At 39.1% G+C, this 17,446-nt stretch overlaps 2 protein-coding genes across 2 annotated transcripts; both read right to left on the bottom strand.

Annotated features, from left to right (window-relative positions):
* Positions 1–1,705: 1,705 nt before the first annotated feature.
* Positions 1,706–7,696, bottom strand: LOC107096504 (pentatricopeptide repeat-containing protein 1, mitochondrial-like). The gene is made up of 8 exons (XM_015393181.1): positions 7,201–7,696; positions 6,983–7,123; positions 4,900–5,118; positions 4,723–4,824; positions 3,914–4,561; positions 2,454–2,570; positions 2,135–2,317; positions 1,706–1,967 (listed from the first exon to the last, which is right to left on the bottom strand). The coding sequence occupies exons 1-8, from the start codon at positions 7,600–7,602 to the stop codon at positions 1,707–1,709; spliced, it is 2,073 nt and encodes a 690-aa protein (XP_015248667.1). The 5' UTR covers positions 7,603–7,696; the 3' UTR covers position 1,706.
* A 2,823-nt stretch (positions 7,697–10,519) lies between these two features.
* On the bottom strand, positions 10,520–16,624 carry fbxl18 (F-box and leucine-rich repeat protein 18). The gene is made up of 7 exons (XM_015393188.1): positions 16,451–16,624; positions 15,372–15,569; positions 14,863–15,212; positions 14,100–14,235; positions 12,934–14,012; positions 12,422–12,640; positions 10,520–11,022 (listed from the first exon to the last, which is right to left on the bottom strand). Exons 1-7 carry the CDS (start codon positions 16,502–16,504, stop codon positions 10,866–10,868), a joined length of 2,193 nt encoding a protein of 730 aa, XP_015248674.1. The 5' UTR covers positions 16,505–16,624; the 3' UTR covers positions 10,520–10,865.
* Positions 16,625–17,446: the final 822 nt, after the last annotated feature.

Below are 17,446 nucleotides of genomic sequence, written 5' to 3'. Positions count from 1 at the left end.
ACCCTGTTGAATCTTTATCCTTGCAAAGGCTGTTCATTTCAAAATGTGTGGGCAAAACAACAGAACTGGATCAACCTTCCATGATCGGGTCAGTCTCCAGAGCTTAGTTTTGTAGATGATAAAAGAGGACCAATAATGATTTGGATTGAGAAAAAGGAATGCTCAGATGTACCTCTATTAGTATGTGAAACCTACTATTTTTTTAAATGGTTTTCATTTTATTGTCTGAATATGAATGATACACTAAGAGATGTTTTATATCCCAATAGGCAGATTATGACCCCTACCCTCGACCACCTTCCGCTTTCCTCTGAAGGAGGTGGACTCACATGATGGAGACCTCCGGGTGATTTGATGCCCTGGTTTTCTTTATCTGGGTGATGCTTGTTTCTTTTTGTGACATCTCCCTTTGGAGTAGCTAGTAACAGACTCAATGACATAAGGTGAGAGGCTCAGTCCTTCATGGAGAGCTAGCAGGAGAGAAATAGAGCAGGGTTGGTTTTGTAACTGGACCAGGACCATTTCTAGGCATCTTCTCTTGGAGGTTTTCAGGGCGTGGCCCAGAAGGAGAACCAGGAATGGACCTGAACTCAATAGAGGGGATCTATGCCTTCCTTTACTCAACCTCAGCCAAACAACTTCTCTGTTTCTGTTTATTCTTTCTCACTATTTAAAATTTTGACTTTGAGCCTTCTAAAGTGCTTTGTGAAAAATTGATCTTATTGAAGGGGAATTCTGAGCTTGGTCTCAAAGTCACTCATAGCTACTTCTAATCTTTGTGAATACAGGACCTGGTTCATATTCTTGACATACATGATTTTATTATATAAACTGAGCCTAACTCTTAGTCTGTATGTAACACATTAAACCAGCTAAACATTTGTTTTAATGCTTTACATTAATGCTGGTGACGTTTAACTCAACTTAAATAACTGGTAGCAATTTTCCTGAGTCATGATTTAAAGGGGAACCTCCACTTTGCCATAAGTTTACCAGTGAGCGCTACATAGAACTGTCTTACTTCCAGATTTAAAAAAAAAAAAGATTAAAATATAACTTTCAACTGGTGTTACTGTTATCATTTTAAATAGACATTCTAAGATAAGGTCAAATGCATGAACCTTGGGAGAAATTGATAACCCAGTAAACATGAGTTGATGTCTTTTAATACTGCTTAAACTCCATCAGTTAAAGTTGTTTTATTTTATGGTCTTTTTTTTCCCCTCAAACTTTCATTCAATCCATTTTCATTTTTTTTTTTTATTTCATGTCATTTCATCTACACAAATAAAAATGTTTAAGAAACACACTTTGCAAAAATAAATAAATACAACTAACTGGTATTTAAATTTGCAGCTACCCCATTTCCAAACCAATAACATCTGAGCAACTCTTGAGCATGGTGGCTGTAGAATTATGCTGAGGGTTTGTTAAATTGGCAGTGGCAGTAGTGGACTAAATAAACCAAACTAAATAGTTTGGACAACCTCAATCTTCCCCACTGCTAAGCCACACAGAAAAAAGAAAAAAAAAACACAAGACAAAAAATTAAGTTGAATCTATTTAATTGATAATAAAATATAATTACATTATCATTTTTTAAACATGTAACCATATTCTCTGACCTCTGCTATTGCTGACATTATTCCATTCATATTAATAAAGCCAAATGTAGGCAGAGGTTCATGGAAGAGAGATATTTTTCCTTATTTGCATTCCTGAGCTAAAATGGTGCGGTTCTTCTTCGCTCTGTGGTGAGAATTATATCTCCTGGCTGCTGCTCTCTGATTCCTCTGAGCATCGGTCAGTCCATATTCAGCTTCATTCTCCTTCACCGCCACCTCCGTGTTAGACTGCAGCTCCGCCTGCTCCTCCTCAGCACTCTGAGCAGGTACATCTCTCAGCCACTCCTGGTAGTAACCACGGAAACCATCTATATGCACCAGGTAGTTGTTTCTGGACTTGTACTGGAATTGAGAGAACAAAAAAAGGGGAAACTATCTAAAACAGGCAATATCTGAACAAAAGATGAAAAGAGGTGATATACTGGAAGCTGTAATTAACCAAATGACTTATTCAAAATTAACTATGCCAGTAATTTATTGTAGACATTTTCATCTGGATGTGCTCTGACCTGGTTGTAGTTGGGAGGATACTGTGCAGCAAACTCCAGCTGCCGTATTATGACCTCATTAGGCCACACACTCAGGTTCCTCATGCTCTTTAGGAGTGTTTTCAGATAGGCGTAATCCAGTCTCCGAGTGGCCCGACCGATCAGTGCAGAGAAAACATGAACATTGGGTCGAAGTCCTGCATCCTGCAGGAAGAGTCAAAGAGGAAGATAAGCGACTTAACCAGCTTTAAAATCCGTCAAGTGATCAAGATGTTTATTTATGCACGTTGTGTGTTTAATTTGACAAAAGAGAAATCTGTTCTTGCAGTTAGGATGTCACCTCTATGTCTTTGAGCAGCTGCAGACCTTCCTCCTGCTGATCACAGCCTAATGCCAGACATCCATACGTCTGTATATTCAGGCTGACATTGCGCTGTCGCATCACACGCAGGACAGCCTGGAAGGAGTTAGGAGAGGAAATATAGATGCAGTCTTCATATGAAATCAAAGGTTTGGTTTAAACCAGTCATAGCATGCCAACAATCCCTCAAAATAGAGGCTGCCGGTATAATAACCCCATGCTGGTAACATTAATCTACTGCTCAATATTTATACCAAAATAAAGGGATAAAAAAATGCTCTGTAATAGACGACACACTTCCAGAAGTTCTTAGAATGGACATTTCCTTGAAGTGCTTTTAAAATAAAGAACAGTTCCTGAAGACATTGGTTTTACGTGCGCTCAATTAAGACTATCATGCCGCTCTGTACTTTGACTTATAATAAAGTCATTTATTAACATAACAGTGTCCATAGTTTTACTAATTGCCTTACATAAATACATAAATTCAACATAATCTAAACCAAACACAGTATTAAACTGTTGCCTCCTCTCATTAACAACACCTGAACAGAATCATAGTTGACCTTAAATAACCCCCTATCAAACAATCAGAACTCAAAATGAAATATGCCCCCTGGTGGCAATAAACACAGGAAAGGACGAATGGCTCCTACAGACAGATCAAATGTTCCCTGTAAGTCTTCACCGGGTTTGCTTCATACTGTTGCTGGTATTTTGGCCCATTCCTCCATCCAGACGTCTATAGCAGTAATGTTTTGGAGCTGTTGCTGGGCAACACTTTCTTTGAACTCTCTCTACATATTTCTGTTGGGTTGAGGTCTGGAGACCTCTAGAACCTGACCACATGATGTTCTCCCAGTCCTCTTCATGATCATCCATGTGCTCTCTGACCTGGACTTGTACCAAACAACGGTCTTGTTTGTCTTCTATTTACTACCAATAAATTTCACAGTTGATTTATTCACATCAATCCACTCATCCCCATCTAGTGAAGTTCTGTAACTTTCTTCCTGTTGTCCTTGAACAGCTCTTTGCTTTTGGCAATTGTTGACTGTTTGAGGCTCTAACGACAACATAAATAAGGGTAACGAGTGGAAATCAGAAGAAATTCTTAAGGAAGAAGACACGTGTCTATAAAGGCCACAAATATAGTTTGTTTGTTTACAAATAAATTATTTTTAAAAATCCTACAATGTGTTTTTCCCCTCATTTAGTTTGTCATAGCTGAAGTGAAAATATGATGAAAATTACAGGCCTCTCATCTTTCCTAGTACAGCTTGCACATTCAGTGGCTGACTAAATACTTATTGGCCCCACTGTAACATGCACATGGATACCACCGACCAAAGGAAACAAAATGGCTTTGCTCTTAAAAGGAGCTTGTTCTGATTCAATACACATAATTCAGTTTTGAGCGTCTTTGTGTGTGCCATTACCTTTGCATCCTCAAGAGCACCTGCTTTGATGGATCTTCGGATGGCAGTGTTAAAGAACGCCCCATCGAGCTTCACCTGATGCTGCTTGGCGGCCTTTAGCAGCATCTGCATAGACTGGCGACCCGGCTCCATCATGTCAGCCAAGAGCGTCAGAGTTTTCAGGTCTGGACTTAGCCCCTTAGCCTCCATCTGCTCAAGAAAGCCTTTCGCTCCACCGATTAGGGCCAATCTATCAGATGCCGTATCTACAGAGCTGAGAGCGAGCACGGCTCCTCCTTTGCCTTCAAAAAGGTCCAGCAAATTAGGAGCTGTAGAATCTGGCACCATGTTAGAAGGTAACGAGATGTTTTCTGCCGGTCTGACTGGTATAAGATGGTTGGATCCCTCCTCTTTATTGCATTTGCTCTCAGACTGGCTGCTGCTTTGGGTATCGTGTTGAAGAAACAGCTGCTTCTCTAGAAGGTCTATGTCTATTACATTCTTGCCTCTAGGTTCTGAAACATCTTCCTTTGGCTTCCAGTTAGACTGCAGCAGAACACTTGATGCTAAAGCTGAATCACCAATCCCACAATCCCTGGCTGTTCTTAAAAGCAGGGTATAGTTTTTTGAATCTGGAAGGATCCCCGACCGCAGCATCTGACGCCACACCTGCAGTTAAGAGAAACTGTTCAGCAAATACACAATATAGAAACTTCTGGAGCAGCGAAACATATTAATAGCAGAGGAAATACATTATAAAATTATTACAAAACAAACAAAAAACAATTAAGAATCGCTCACCGCTCTGATCTAAGGAAAAATGGAACTACCTGCAAAGCCAATCTGAATCCCATTTCTTTGTCCTTCAAACAGCCCATCAGCAGGTAATGAAATGTCTCCTGTGTTACAGCATGTCCATTCTGCAGCATCTCCTGAAAACATAGGCAAACTCTTCATTAGATCACTGGGCCTTCTTTTAGTTCCCCATGAGTCAGCGGCTGTCGTACCCGCAGCGTGTGAACACAGGCTTGGAGGTGGTTGGTGATGGCGTGGGTCTTGAGTAGAGCGTGGTACGTGATGGTGCTTAGGGGGTAGTTTTTACGACGGAGCTCTTGCTCCAGCTTCAAGGCTTGTTGCAGTCCGGCCTGCTTGGATGGCGACTCTGCGCAGGCGTTGAACAGTGCAGTGTAGGTTGCATCTGTTGCGATCAGACCTCGCTTCTTCATCTGAAGGAGACAGAAAGAAATTACACTCAGCAAGACAGTAAGTATGAAAGTCTGGTAAAAGTATGCGCTGTAACCTTAAGGAAAAACTTCATTTGAACTATAAATTAAGCATTAATTGAAATTAAGTACTCAATACTGAGGTTTGCCAAGACTAAAAACCAGTGGTATGAAACCAATAAAATGTTCTTCATGTTGTTCCTACGGCTTAAAGTCCGTTAAACGGGATGCAAGACAAAGAGTTGAATGGACTGGAGTTTTCTCTGGGTTTAAGTTAAAACAGTATTATCATCCCATAAAAAGGAAACTTCTAGGATACAATGAATAAAAGAAGCAAGAAAATAAGAAAAAAAAAATGTTGTTAGGGCATAGGGAAAGAGGAAAAAAGTTGGTGACGGAATGGAAGGAGGACAGAATCAAGGATGCAAAAGAAGTTTGGGGCCAGCATCACTCTAATATACTTAAACGAGTTAAATACTAAGCTTTAGTGTTTTCTATTTTCCATTAGCACCCAAATTTTAATGTTCGTTAACAATGTCCGTATCCGCACCAGTCCCTTATGTGGCACAAAACCAAACCATGATGTTGCTACCTCCACACTTTCAGAGTTGCAGCCTCTCCCCTTTCAACACAAAATGTTTTTTTTAATCTGGCTAAGCCTGCTTTCAGCCCATATTGACGCAGGTCTCCTTTCACCGTGGACAGTAACACAGCAAACTGGCTTCGATCAACATCTTCAAAAAGTCCCTTTGTGCTTTCACTGATATGACTGTTTTTAAAGATATTCTAATATTATATATAAAAATCATGCTCCTCTATTAATACTGACCTACAACAGTAAAAGTTTAACTGGATTCAATGTCAGGGAGAGACAGAAATGGTATCATCTTATAAAATGTATGTAAATATTTGTTTTCAAAAGTACATAATGTGCTTTAGGAGACATTAAAACCTCAGTGATAACAAACTCAAGTCCTCAAGGGCCAGTATCCCGCAACTTCTAGATATCTCCGTGGTTCAAAACACTTGCATCGAATTGCTTAATTCCCTTATTAATTGAAGTCAAATTAAACTAGGTGTGTTTAGGCAGAGAGGAATCTATAGGATGACAGCCCTTCAACTGGAATCTAACAGCCCTACTGTAATAAAGGTTTAAATGCTCAAATTTTTTTTTTTTTTATGTGGTCGTTCACATTTTTCCTGATTTGAGCAAGTAAGTGAGACAATTTGGAATAAGATAAATTTCCATTTGAAATAAGAAAACTACCGTTATGTTATTTCATATCATCTAATTATCTTACTAAGTGCTAATTACATTAGCAGATAATATAATGTACCTTCTCAAATGAAGGATAAATAGTTTATTTTACTTATTGTTTAGATTTGCAGCATTGCTATCCCAGCTTCTGTCCGTTTCCTGCTGAGCAGAACAATATTGTGACAAATTGGATTGAGATAAACCTCAAGATCACTAATCCGACTGCGGTCACATTCCATAAGATCAGATACGAGTCAGGGGAGTGGCGGCCTGGTGGTTAGGGCATGTAGCTTGGGATACAGAGGGTCTGAGTTGGAGCCGCACTCCCACAGACGGCCACTCTGGTTTGAGCAAGACCCTTAACCTTATGATGATGTGGCAGACTGGAGATGTATGAATGCCTTTTTAATTGTTAATCTGGGCCACTTCCTGAGAGGTGAGCAGCCTCACATTGGTTCCAAAGAGCCTGAACTGGTCATTTCACCCCCTAAAATAAACAACACATTTGGGCCACATTGCCTGCAGTGGGATCAGGGCCTAAATGAAACATAAGTCAATAGCAATAATTTTTATAATAATTCTGGGTCAATCTAAGACATTTTTTCTTACGTCATTGTAGAGTTTGAAGGCCTTTTTGAGCTGTCCGGCTCGACCGCAGCCTCCTATAAGCACAGAGTAGTTGAACTCCTCTGGCTGCAGCCTCTCCTCCTGCAGCATGTCTCTGCTGAACAGATCCAGGGCCTCCTGCAGCTGCAACACCAATAAAAACACCTTAATATAAACCGAAGAAGGTGAAGAAAGCCATATCCATATCACAGTTCCCCAACCTTTTTCTCCTTTATCAGTTTCTTGCACTGTAAGAAGTACCAGTAGGGGGTATTTCTCCTCAAAGGTCTCCTCAGAGGTTCCTCCTCCATGGACTCTCGCTCGTGTCGCAGGTCTCGGAGGTCCGGGCTGCTCTTCCTGAACGACCTCCTGGAGGAAATGTCCTCCGAGAGAGAACCAAAGTTCTCCTGCTCAGGTGAGGCTCCAGCATCAGCTCTGGAGGAGGCAGACAGGGACACGAACCTGGCGGAGTGATCCACAGAGAGCCGACAAGGAAGGACAGTGAACCTTCGGTCTGTTTTTCCTATCAGTGTTTTAAAAGTCGTCCTCTGAGAAGAAAATAGAGAAAAACTAGCCACTGATATTTTACTCCGCTGCCGTAGACAACACCTGACAGCTAACATCTTCAAGCTTGAACAACCTCCGCCATAACAGATCTATTTTTTTATAAACTAGACCTCCAACGTTTGATTAGAAGATGTGAGCCGCCATGCTTGTATGACGTAATGGCCCAGACCTGAATAATAGATACGGATCCACCAATTAAAGAGAACAATTTTTTCCGAGTAAAAGCAAACAAATGAAGAATTTTTGAAAAGAACTGAATAAAAACAACCAAGTGAACGTTTTGCTTGATGCTTAATTAGATAGTGGAAAAGTTTCCAATCACGATTTGTGTCGATAATATCGTCAATGTATTATTACGCCTGCCGCGAAACACAACACACTGACACCTACCGGCCATAAAAACAACTGCGTCTCGTATTTAAAATTTTGATAAGTTTTCAAATATACGTGGAAGTCACAGATTGAAAAGTAAAAGCACTGAAATAAAGCAACAATAATGAAACTGTGTTTATTTGCGTTATATATTCCATCTTAATCGCAGAGGGATTATTTTTTCAAAGTAATTTGAAAAGGAGCAGAAGAAAAAACATCCACCGTTCATTTCTAACCAAGTCTTGTAAAGCATCAGAAAAAAAAATGTTCCAGATCATACTGTGGGATGAAAAAACATGTAAAAGTAATTTAATAATTCTTATTTATTATCCCAAACCGTTCCTAATTTGGCCCTGGTCATTTTGTATCCATTTGATTTCTTTTTTTCCTTTTCTAACTTTAGGGTATTTTGAAATAACCCATTTTCCCTCAGCAGATGGCCGCTCACACTGAGCCTGGTTTTTTTGGAGGTTTCTTTCTGTTAAAACAGAGTTTTTCCTTTCCATTGTCGCTACAAGCATGCTTAGTGTGAAGGATTGCTTTGAGTCAATGAATAGATGCAATCAACTGGTTTTCCCTGGATAGAAAACTTTGAATCAATTTGACTGTATGATCTGGTGAACTGTAAAGTGCCTTGAGATGTGTTGTGAATTGGCGCTATATAAATAAACTGAATTGAAAATTTAACAATGTGACCGAGTGGTAAATATAACAAATGTTATATCTTTTAAATTCATAGTTAAATTAATATGATCTGATCTTTTCCAAGTTTAACAATTATTTTTAAAATAACCCTCAGTGTACAAAAACATGCAATAATAATAATAATAATAATAATAATAATAATAATAATAATAATAATACACACATTCCATGTTTATTATATAAACTAGATCACATTAAAAAAAGAAAAGACAAATTTAGGGCATGCTTGCTTGTCACTCAGATTTTAAAAGAAAAACTCAGTTGCTTAAAAAATGCAATTATTTCTTTTTTTTTTTTCTTTTTTAAGTTTTCACAGCTTTATATAAACATCAACAAAAACAAACAAAAACAAAAAATGCAATTATTTCAAGTGCAATTAAACATGTAAAAATGCAGTTAAAGCAGGAGTTTTGGCAGGTTGCCCCTCTGGAACATTCTGGTGTAATTCAACATGCCAAGATAAAAAATCATCAGCAAGGGCTTTGGCATATTCATTTTTGTTTCACTTCAGTTTAGAAAAGAGGTCATTCTAAACAACTTGAAATAAATTAGTTTACAATGCAAAAGTTATACAGTAAATAAAAGCTGTGAATGGTAGTTGGCAATATTCATGAAAGCAGACATAGCAGCCTCACCCCTAAATCAGATTATGAACTGCTTGAAATAACTGAAGAAAAAAACAACCCACTGAACTCATAGCTGAAGCAGGGTGGCTGAGGGTAAGGATGATTTAGATTTATTTGATACCAAAAAAACAAAAGTGAAACCAAAGGACCCTAACTATTTTAACATATCTGATGGATAATGTCTCCCACCCCATGCAACAAAGCTGCTGCTGAACTAGAAAGCTCCTTCAGTGACAGACTGCTGCTCCCTAAATGCACCAGGGAGCATTATCACGGATCCTTCCTCCCAGCAGCTTTAAGACTGTATAACTATCACTGTTCCCAACAACCACAATAAATTGTTACAGTCATGCTGATTTTCTTCAAAATTTCTGTCTTAGTTAAATAACACGCTGCTGTCATTTTTTTTGCACATTTCTGGTGTTGCAGCTATTTTTTACATATCCATTACTGTAAAAATGTCCCTAGCTGTTATTGATTTATTATCCAGATACATAGTATTTATATTGTAAAATAATGTACACACAATACTTTGTTTTATTTTCTTATGTGTCATTTTTATACACTTTTCTAAGGTCCACATTGTGTGACTATTACCTCTTACTGCTGTAACACCACAATTTCCCCATTTTGGGACAATAAAGGAATTTTTTGTTCTATTCTATTTTTTATTCTAGGCACAAGGAAGGGATGCCTTTCATTAATTCATCTGACTATAAACTCTGTTAGAATGGAAATATGTGTTAAGTTTCTTGTGCTCTTTGGTGGTTATCCTACATTCCTTGTTTAGGCAGCATTTTGTCAGACTATAGCGCCTTCGGTCCAGATCCAATAAACTGAAGGACTGTTTCATTTAACAGTCTGTGAGGAACATCAACAATCCTCCTGCTTGTCTCCTTCTTTCCTCTATGTCTCAGAAATACGCCTTATATCTCTACTACGTCACAAGAATACAAGCTTTTGATAATTTACAATGAAGCTGATCAGATTGGACAATTCTTGTGGAATTACATTGAACTGCACCATCAGTTAATTTCTATACCATAATTCAATCCATCTAACCAGCTTGAAGTCTTTGAAATCTTATTTTTTAGCTTTAGCTTCATAATCTATGTGTCCTGCTGCTGGCCACACCTCTAAGAAATGAAATACTGCTACAAGCCATTAAACTACACAACTGACCTGATTTCCTGCTCATCTTTGGGAGCCATTAGCATTCTTATCATTAGAGACTGCTGATTTTGGAGAACAAACAGGCACAGAGAACAAGACATAAAAATTACTCAGAGGAATTTATTAGAACCTTTGCTGAGTTAAAACTTAATTTACAAAGATTCCTTCACTACATATTGTTGGCACTTACTTCAAAGGTAACATAGTGGCTTAAGTGATGAAATGATTTAGAACTGGGATGCCCAAGTAGCAGCATGTGTTCATGAATGAGTCAATGTCCTTTAAAAGCAATTTCTACCCTGCAATACAAATGTAAACACGGTTAACTTATTCTCTTAAAAACTGTTGCTGTTTCCCCAATCAGCAACCTAACAGGTTTCTGATCAAATTTAAGTGAACTTTCTTTCCAGCAGCAGAAATTAAATTGAAGATGATTGGTGAAGTCACATCGGTGATAAATGTGGAGGTTGTGCCACGTGGCTCTGAAAAAGAGTGATTCGATCCAGAAGTGTGAGTGGGATCCCCCTGATGACTGAGGGCAGGTCCTCGTGCTGTAATGGATAGATGACCACACTGAGCGCCGGACGCTCAGCTAAAAATCTGACAAAAAGGGGACAAAAAATTAAAATCAAAGAGAGAAATTTAGATTTGTTGCACGACAGAATGTCTGATATAATCTTCTTTATTCCTATATTACATAATACACATTAACCTCCTGCAGATTTCTTCTACTTTTTTTTTATTTTGTCACAACTAAATGATTCAGCTCACCAAACAGATTGCAATATCAAGGGAAGTAACTTAATAACAGAAAAAAATCAGTTTTCATATCAGGAATTAGTTTATTAAACATATGAACTATCCAAAACCAATGTTTCTCATGGGAAAAAAAAAAAAAATTATAATTTTAATAGAGGTATGTAGGATTTCCCAGCAGGAACAATCTTTTTTTTTTTCTTGCTCATCCCTCTTTTTTGGGGGTAAATGTCAGATGGATTTTTATGTTGCTTTTAGACAGCTGCTGTTTTAGTCTTTAGCTCTTCCATGGAAGCTGTTTATCCTCAGTCTCTTTATTATTAAATCATAAACACAGCATTAACAGAGGAAACTGAGTCATACAGAGCCTCAGCTGTTCTTTAGAGTCGTTTTATTTATTTTTTTACCTCCCAGATTAGTTGCCAATCATCAATACTTCTCCACTAGGATTTTTTTCCCACCCCTTTATTTGATTTGATTGTATGGGTCTCACTGTAATTCTCTGGAGTCCCAAAGTCTTAGAATAACAAGGATTATATTTTTATCTATTCTTAATCATCTTTTAGATTGACTCTAGTATTAATAAAGTCTGGTTTTGGCCAGACCAAACATCTCCAGAAAAGTCTGGTTAATCAAAGTTTCTTCTTGATTCTAAAACGGGTTTGATTAATTTTATACTAAAAAGGTAGAGTTTTTCTTGAAACACTTTTATTGTCAATAAATGGAATCATCATTTATAAATTGCCTTTTGTATTTATTCAGGTAATATTGATCTAATATTCAAATGTGTACGCAGGGATGGACGATAAGGCCAAAACAATAGATTTCTTCATTTCGATTGATACAATGTCATTTTCTATATAGATATAAACAAAATAAAAGCTATTCGCAGACTGCCCACGTGACCCCCAACAGATGCCTGCACAAAGGCAATACAAATATTTAACAGAAGATAACTAATATTTTATTATGTTTTTAAAACTACTCCAATATAACATTTAAGAAATATTTCGGATACAAAAAACGGATACAAGAACTACATAAAACCCAAACATCAGTCAGTAGTAAACGCTGTAATCATAGACTGTTATGTTATTTGAAAAAACAGACTAAAATAATATTGCCATATAATTTGACATTGGATCTAAAGTATCTTAATGACAAAACAAAAAAAAAAAAAACAGGAAAAAAAAAAAGAGTTAATGAGTTTTCCCAGCTCTGTAAATACAACACCCTCACTTACCGGTCCAGCAGGGATTTCTGCAGTGTCTTGCAGGCCACCAGGGTACCACCCATGAACATGTGGCACATTACTACATGACAGCATCGCTCTATGAAGGCTTCTGTGGCAGAAGGGTCAAAGGTGCCACAACGTGAGATGAGGCAGAGCCGCTGGAGGCGTGAGCAGCTGGACAGGGCCTCAAAGAAAGATGCATTGGCGTTCAGGTATGGCTGCTCTAACCTAAAACAAACATACACTAATTAAGTAAACGTAACAAAGAGGAAAACTTTAGATTTACAAATGCACTTTACCACAAACTAAGGGATGAGCAAAAGATGGATGGAAATAAAGAATATCAAATAAATACAAAAAATAAGCTGATCTTTTTTCAAATGGCCAATTTCCCTATTATTTAAGCCAAATAATAACTGAATAGAAGGTTCAATTTAAAAAAGGAATACTATTAATTAAGATATTTGCTTGTTTATGGCTTTTTTCTACAAGGGAAAGGAAACGTGAAGCCATCTTCTTACCTGAGTTCCTGCAGTTGTGTGCAATGTTTAAGTGTCTCCACCAAGGCAGCGGTGTAGTTCATGGTTTTCAGCGATCCCAGGTTGGCTAAGGATAACACACGTAGGTCTCTGCACCGTTTAGTCAACTGCACCAGTCCTGTTCCTCTGAGAACTCCTGGAAGTCCAGCCAGCGTCAAACGGCGTAACCGAGGCAAAGCCTCGAGTGCTGCTAGGTGTGCATCTCCGACTCCTTTTGCCCAAGCGCACATCCCACGAGGCTCAACGCTGGCACGAGTGCACGGCTCAAGCCGAGGCAGCGTGGAGGCAAAACCCGGACCGATGATCTCAAAGGTTTCTAAAAACGGACAACCGGCTGTGAGAGAGCTCAGTCCAGAGGTAGTGTCCCCAGCAGGAGAAGGCTCTGAATGGGGTTTATAGTTCTGGAGACCCACACGCGGTGCCTTCTTCAATCCCTGGAACAGCAGTGAGGGAGCAGAGTTACGCGCCGAGATGTGGTTCGTATTTACACCGTCTGACAAAGCGCATGCAGGCAGGGTCAGAGAACGCAGGTGTTGGAATCTCCCCAAGCTGGCACAGAGGTGCGTTTCTCCATCCAGCCCCGGCGAATGTTCGTGATGATAATGTGTGTGCATCAAGTTGAGGTGTTTAACATTGGAGCAGGCTGCAGCCAAATGGCTCACCGTCCGTGCCACCAGCTGATCCTCCACACTCCTGCACTCAGAGTACGGAACATGGTTGATCCCGCTGAGATTCAGGCTGATGAGGTGAGAGGCGTCTCTGACTCCTCCGTTCAGCAGCGACTCAAAGGCCTGCGGCCACAGCGCAGGGCAGCGGCTGAAACTCAGATGTTTGGGGCTGTTTCCTTCCAGAGCTTGTTTCAGGGACATTGGATCCAGCCAGGTGCGGGGGAGCTGCAGAGCTACCAGATCGCCTCGCTGACTGAGGCTCTTAGCCAGTGAGGGAGCAGCAGGCCAGTGAGCCGGATTGGGACCGGGGACTGAAACGATGAAAACTCTAAGGTGCTTTGGAATGTGAACGCTAAACACGGCCAGGTAGAGAAGGAGCAACGTCTGGTTCACCTGTTATGAAAAGAAAATTGATCCATCTCTATAGTGAACATTTTAGGTGGTAGAAGGTTTGTATAACAGGAATCCTAACAAGGTCACCTCTCCTGGTGCCAGTCTGGCTGTAAACTCCTCCAGCTGTTCGTAATGTGGCACACTGCTCTGGCCAACCATCAGCTGGCAGCAAACACCGACACCTTCTTTAGTTACATCTGGGATGTCAAACTGCAGCATCAGCCTGAAACACACAAGCAAACAATCAATCCCATAAAACCAACACTATCCTCTGGAAAAAATAAATCCTAAAACACAAGTCTAGCTGGTTTTGTAATCTTGCTAAACTCCAACAAAGGATGAATGTTGTGTGAGAAAAACTCAATGCAGGTGACACAAGGTGCTGTACTTATGATCAGGGCATAATCAAGAAAGATAGTAACTACAAACAATCCAACATTGCCTTTCTTTTTTCACGACTTTCTACAGTGAAACATGTAAAACAGAAGTATTATATGATCATTTCGTCCAAATTCTTTTTTTTTCTCCATTTATTTACACATGTACAGTCTTATCATTAACTATATGACCTTGGTGGTTGTGGTGATGCACCAATGTATTAATTCCCCATAAATACTTTGAAGATTTTGTCATGCAACACTTTTAAGATGTTGTAAGAACAACCAACAATAAACTTTTTAAGCCCATATTTAATTATCCTACCCCTTTAGAATTCATTACAATGCTCCGATCATCTGGTTTCTAAATTCTCAAGTATGGCGACAAGCATTAACTTGCAAACTAAACATCACATTTTCAAAAATCAATACTGATGATGCAGTACGAGGTTGTACAAAGGACTGAGTCTTACTTGCGGAGTTGGGCGCAGCAAGGTACTACGCCATAGCTTGGTGTAAACAGCGTCTGCCTCAGCTCCTTGAGGCGACTCAGTGAATCCACGGCTTCTGAGCTGAGCAAAGCGGAGTTGAAACAGGGCCTAACATCAAACGCAAGCGATCTAAGGGATGAAAGTGAGGACAAGAGACGGGACAGGCAAAGGGAGGTGAGGCGGCAGCCGGTGACATCCAGATGTGTTACTCCTCTGCAGCGCGCCAGCAGCTCCAGAGTGGAGACCGACAGCCAGTAGCAGCTGTTGAGGCTGAGGGACTGCACATGATTGGCCAGCAGCTTTAGTGTGTGACGGACCAACTGATCATCAGCCTGGAAGTAAAAGGTTTATTTAATATTTTGTTCATTCCAACCAAATCTACCAAAAATGTTCCTGTATTCCTTAAAGGGGGGGATGAAGACATCATTAAAGAAGAGAACTTGTCAGTCCTAAACTACTGACTCTAAAGAGGGTGTTTCTGATGACTTCACCTTATATTCTTCAGAAAATTTGACATGTGCAAGCAAGGTCTTGTCGTAGCAAAGTGCGTGTAACTTCTGGCAGACATTTGCCACATTGGTGAGAAGGTCGCAGACTGGGACATGACGGAGGATACACAACATGATCTCATCAGACAAATCTGACATCCCAACCAAGGCAGAAGAGATGGTGTCCTGGTCACACACAGCCTGAGAGACAGAGAAAAATATTCAGTTAGATTTCATTTGATTTAGTTAAGGTGGACTCAGGTTCAAACAGCTTCCCAGGCCTTTAATCCACATGTTTACCTGTTCTCCATGTGCATGCATTGTATCATTTTTACTAACAAAAATAATATCAAAAACAAGTGATTAGAAATTGTCCTTTGGGATGGTATTATGTTTTTAATTCTCTGACTGAATATAGTAAATAGAAAAACTTTAAATGCTGATTTTTAAGCAGTTAAAGTGAGAGAATATGACAAATGTCAGAAAAACAACATTGTTTTTATACATGGAGGGAGGAGTGTCATGATCTGGCGCTGCTTTACTGCGTTAGTGTTAGGAAGACTCTGCAAGAGTCAAGAAAAGATCAGAAATTTTTGCTTTTTATATAAAGTCAAGCTTATGCTGTGCAGCAGACCAAAGGTCCTAAAGCATTTAAAGTTGTGGCCTAGTCAATTCAACCCAATGAATATTGTACGACCTGAAAAGGAGCTTCCATCATTTAAAAAGATTAAAAGAATTCGGTAAAGAAGAGTGTAACTGACTCTCCAGCAGTTATTGGAAACACCTGCTGACAGTTTATGTCACCATAAATAGCACAGAAAACTCAGTTTTATATTATACTAATGTGAGATAAATAGTACATTTAGCATAGCACGTATATATTCAGTGGTAGAGCTAGTGAATAATATGACAAAACAGACTGTGACCTAGATTGGATTATTCGTTATGTTTCTTTTCCGCTATTGTTGAATAATACGAAGGCCTAATAAAGACATTTAGGATGGTCTGTCTTTAGCTGGAAGCGGTTTGATCAACGAATGGTAGGATATCCAACTCATCCTGACGAACACTGGCCAACCTACTTGCTCGATTTGTCGATCCATGCCTTCCAAAACCCCGGACACAATCTCATTCATGGTTTGTTTTTTTTATTTGTTTTTTCCGAAATGTTAATTAAAGCAACCGGTCTTCCATGATCTGGTCCGTCTGCTTTTATCCCGAATCGCAGAAGATAAAGGGGGGGGGGGCAACTGGCCGCTAACAGCGAGACGGAAGATATTAGAAGCTGCACCAGGGGGAAGAATTTAATGGATGGATCAACTTCCTGTAGATGCATTTTAGAGCATAGACATAAGGCTTGATAAGGGACCAAAAAAGAAAGAGCAGAACGCTATTTCTGACCTTTTGAATTGAAAAAGCAAATTCCAGTGGATTTTGTTCACCACAATATGTATGGTTATTATTTAGCATGTTTTAAGAGAGTTTTAAGTAAGGAGTTTATACCCCTAGCCCCCAAGTGAGTTTTCAGTATGTCATTCATTCATTTATAAAAATCTTACTTTGTGAAATATTTAGTTTAGCTAAATATTTAACAAACTAAATATTTAATTTGCAAGCTAAATATTTGGCTCCAAACGAAATATTTAAAAAAGTAAGATTTTTATGACAGTGAAAAAATAACCCCCCTATTTTTCTCTTAAAAAATGCTAAATAACCATAAATATTGCTCCGAATTTTTAACCGCTTAACTTTGCAAACAGCACCCCACAGAATTACACATATTTCTAAGAATTTGAATTTGCTTTTTCCTAAAGTGGATGTGCATAATCCGGCTGGAGAGATTTGGAGATTAAAATGTAGCTATTTTGAAAGCCAAAAAAATAAAGTTTAATTGCTTGAGTAAAAAAAATCTGATCTAAGCCTTAGATAAGTGTGAAGGTAAGCCTGTTCGAGCTGGGGCTGGACTAGGTTTATGATACACAAGTTTAGATGCATTGCCACAGATCCCACCAGAATTGCAGCAATGGACAGCTGGAATAAATCTAGAACAATTAGTCTCTGCAGATTCACCCCTACAT

The sequence above is a fragment of the Cyprinodon variegatus genome, unplaced genomic scaffold (assembly GCF_000732505.1).
Source record: "Cyprinodon variegatus isolate N-32 unplaced genomic scaffold, C_variegatus-1.0 Scaffold629, whole genome shotgun sequence".
Lineage (NCBI taxonomy): Eukaryota > Metazoa > Chordata > Actinopteri > Cyprinodontiformes > Cyprinodontidae > Cyprinodon > Cyprinodon variegatus.
Note: the sequence above shows the minus strand (reverse complement) of the source record. Positions and strands in the feature narration are given on the sequence as shown.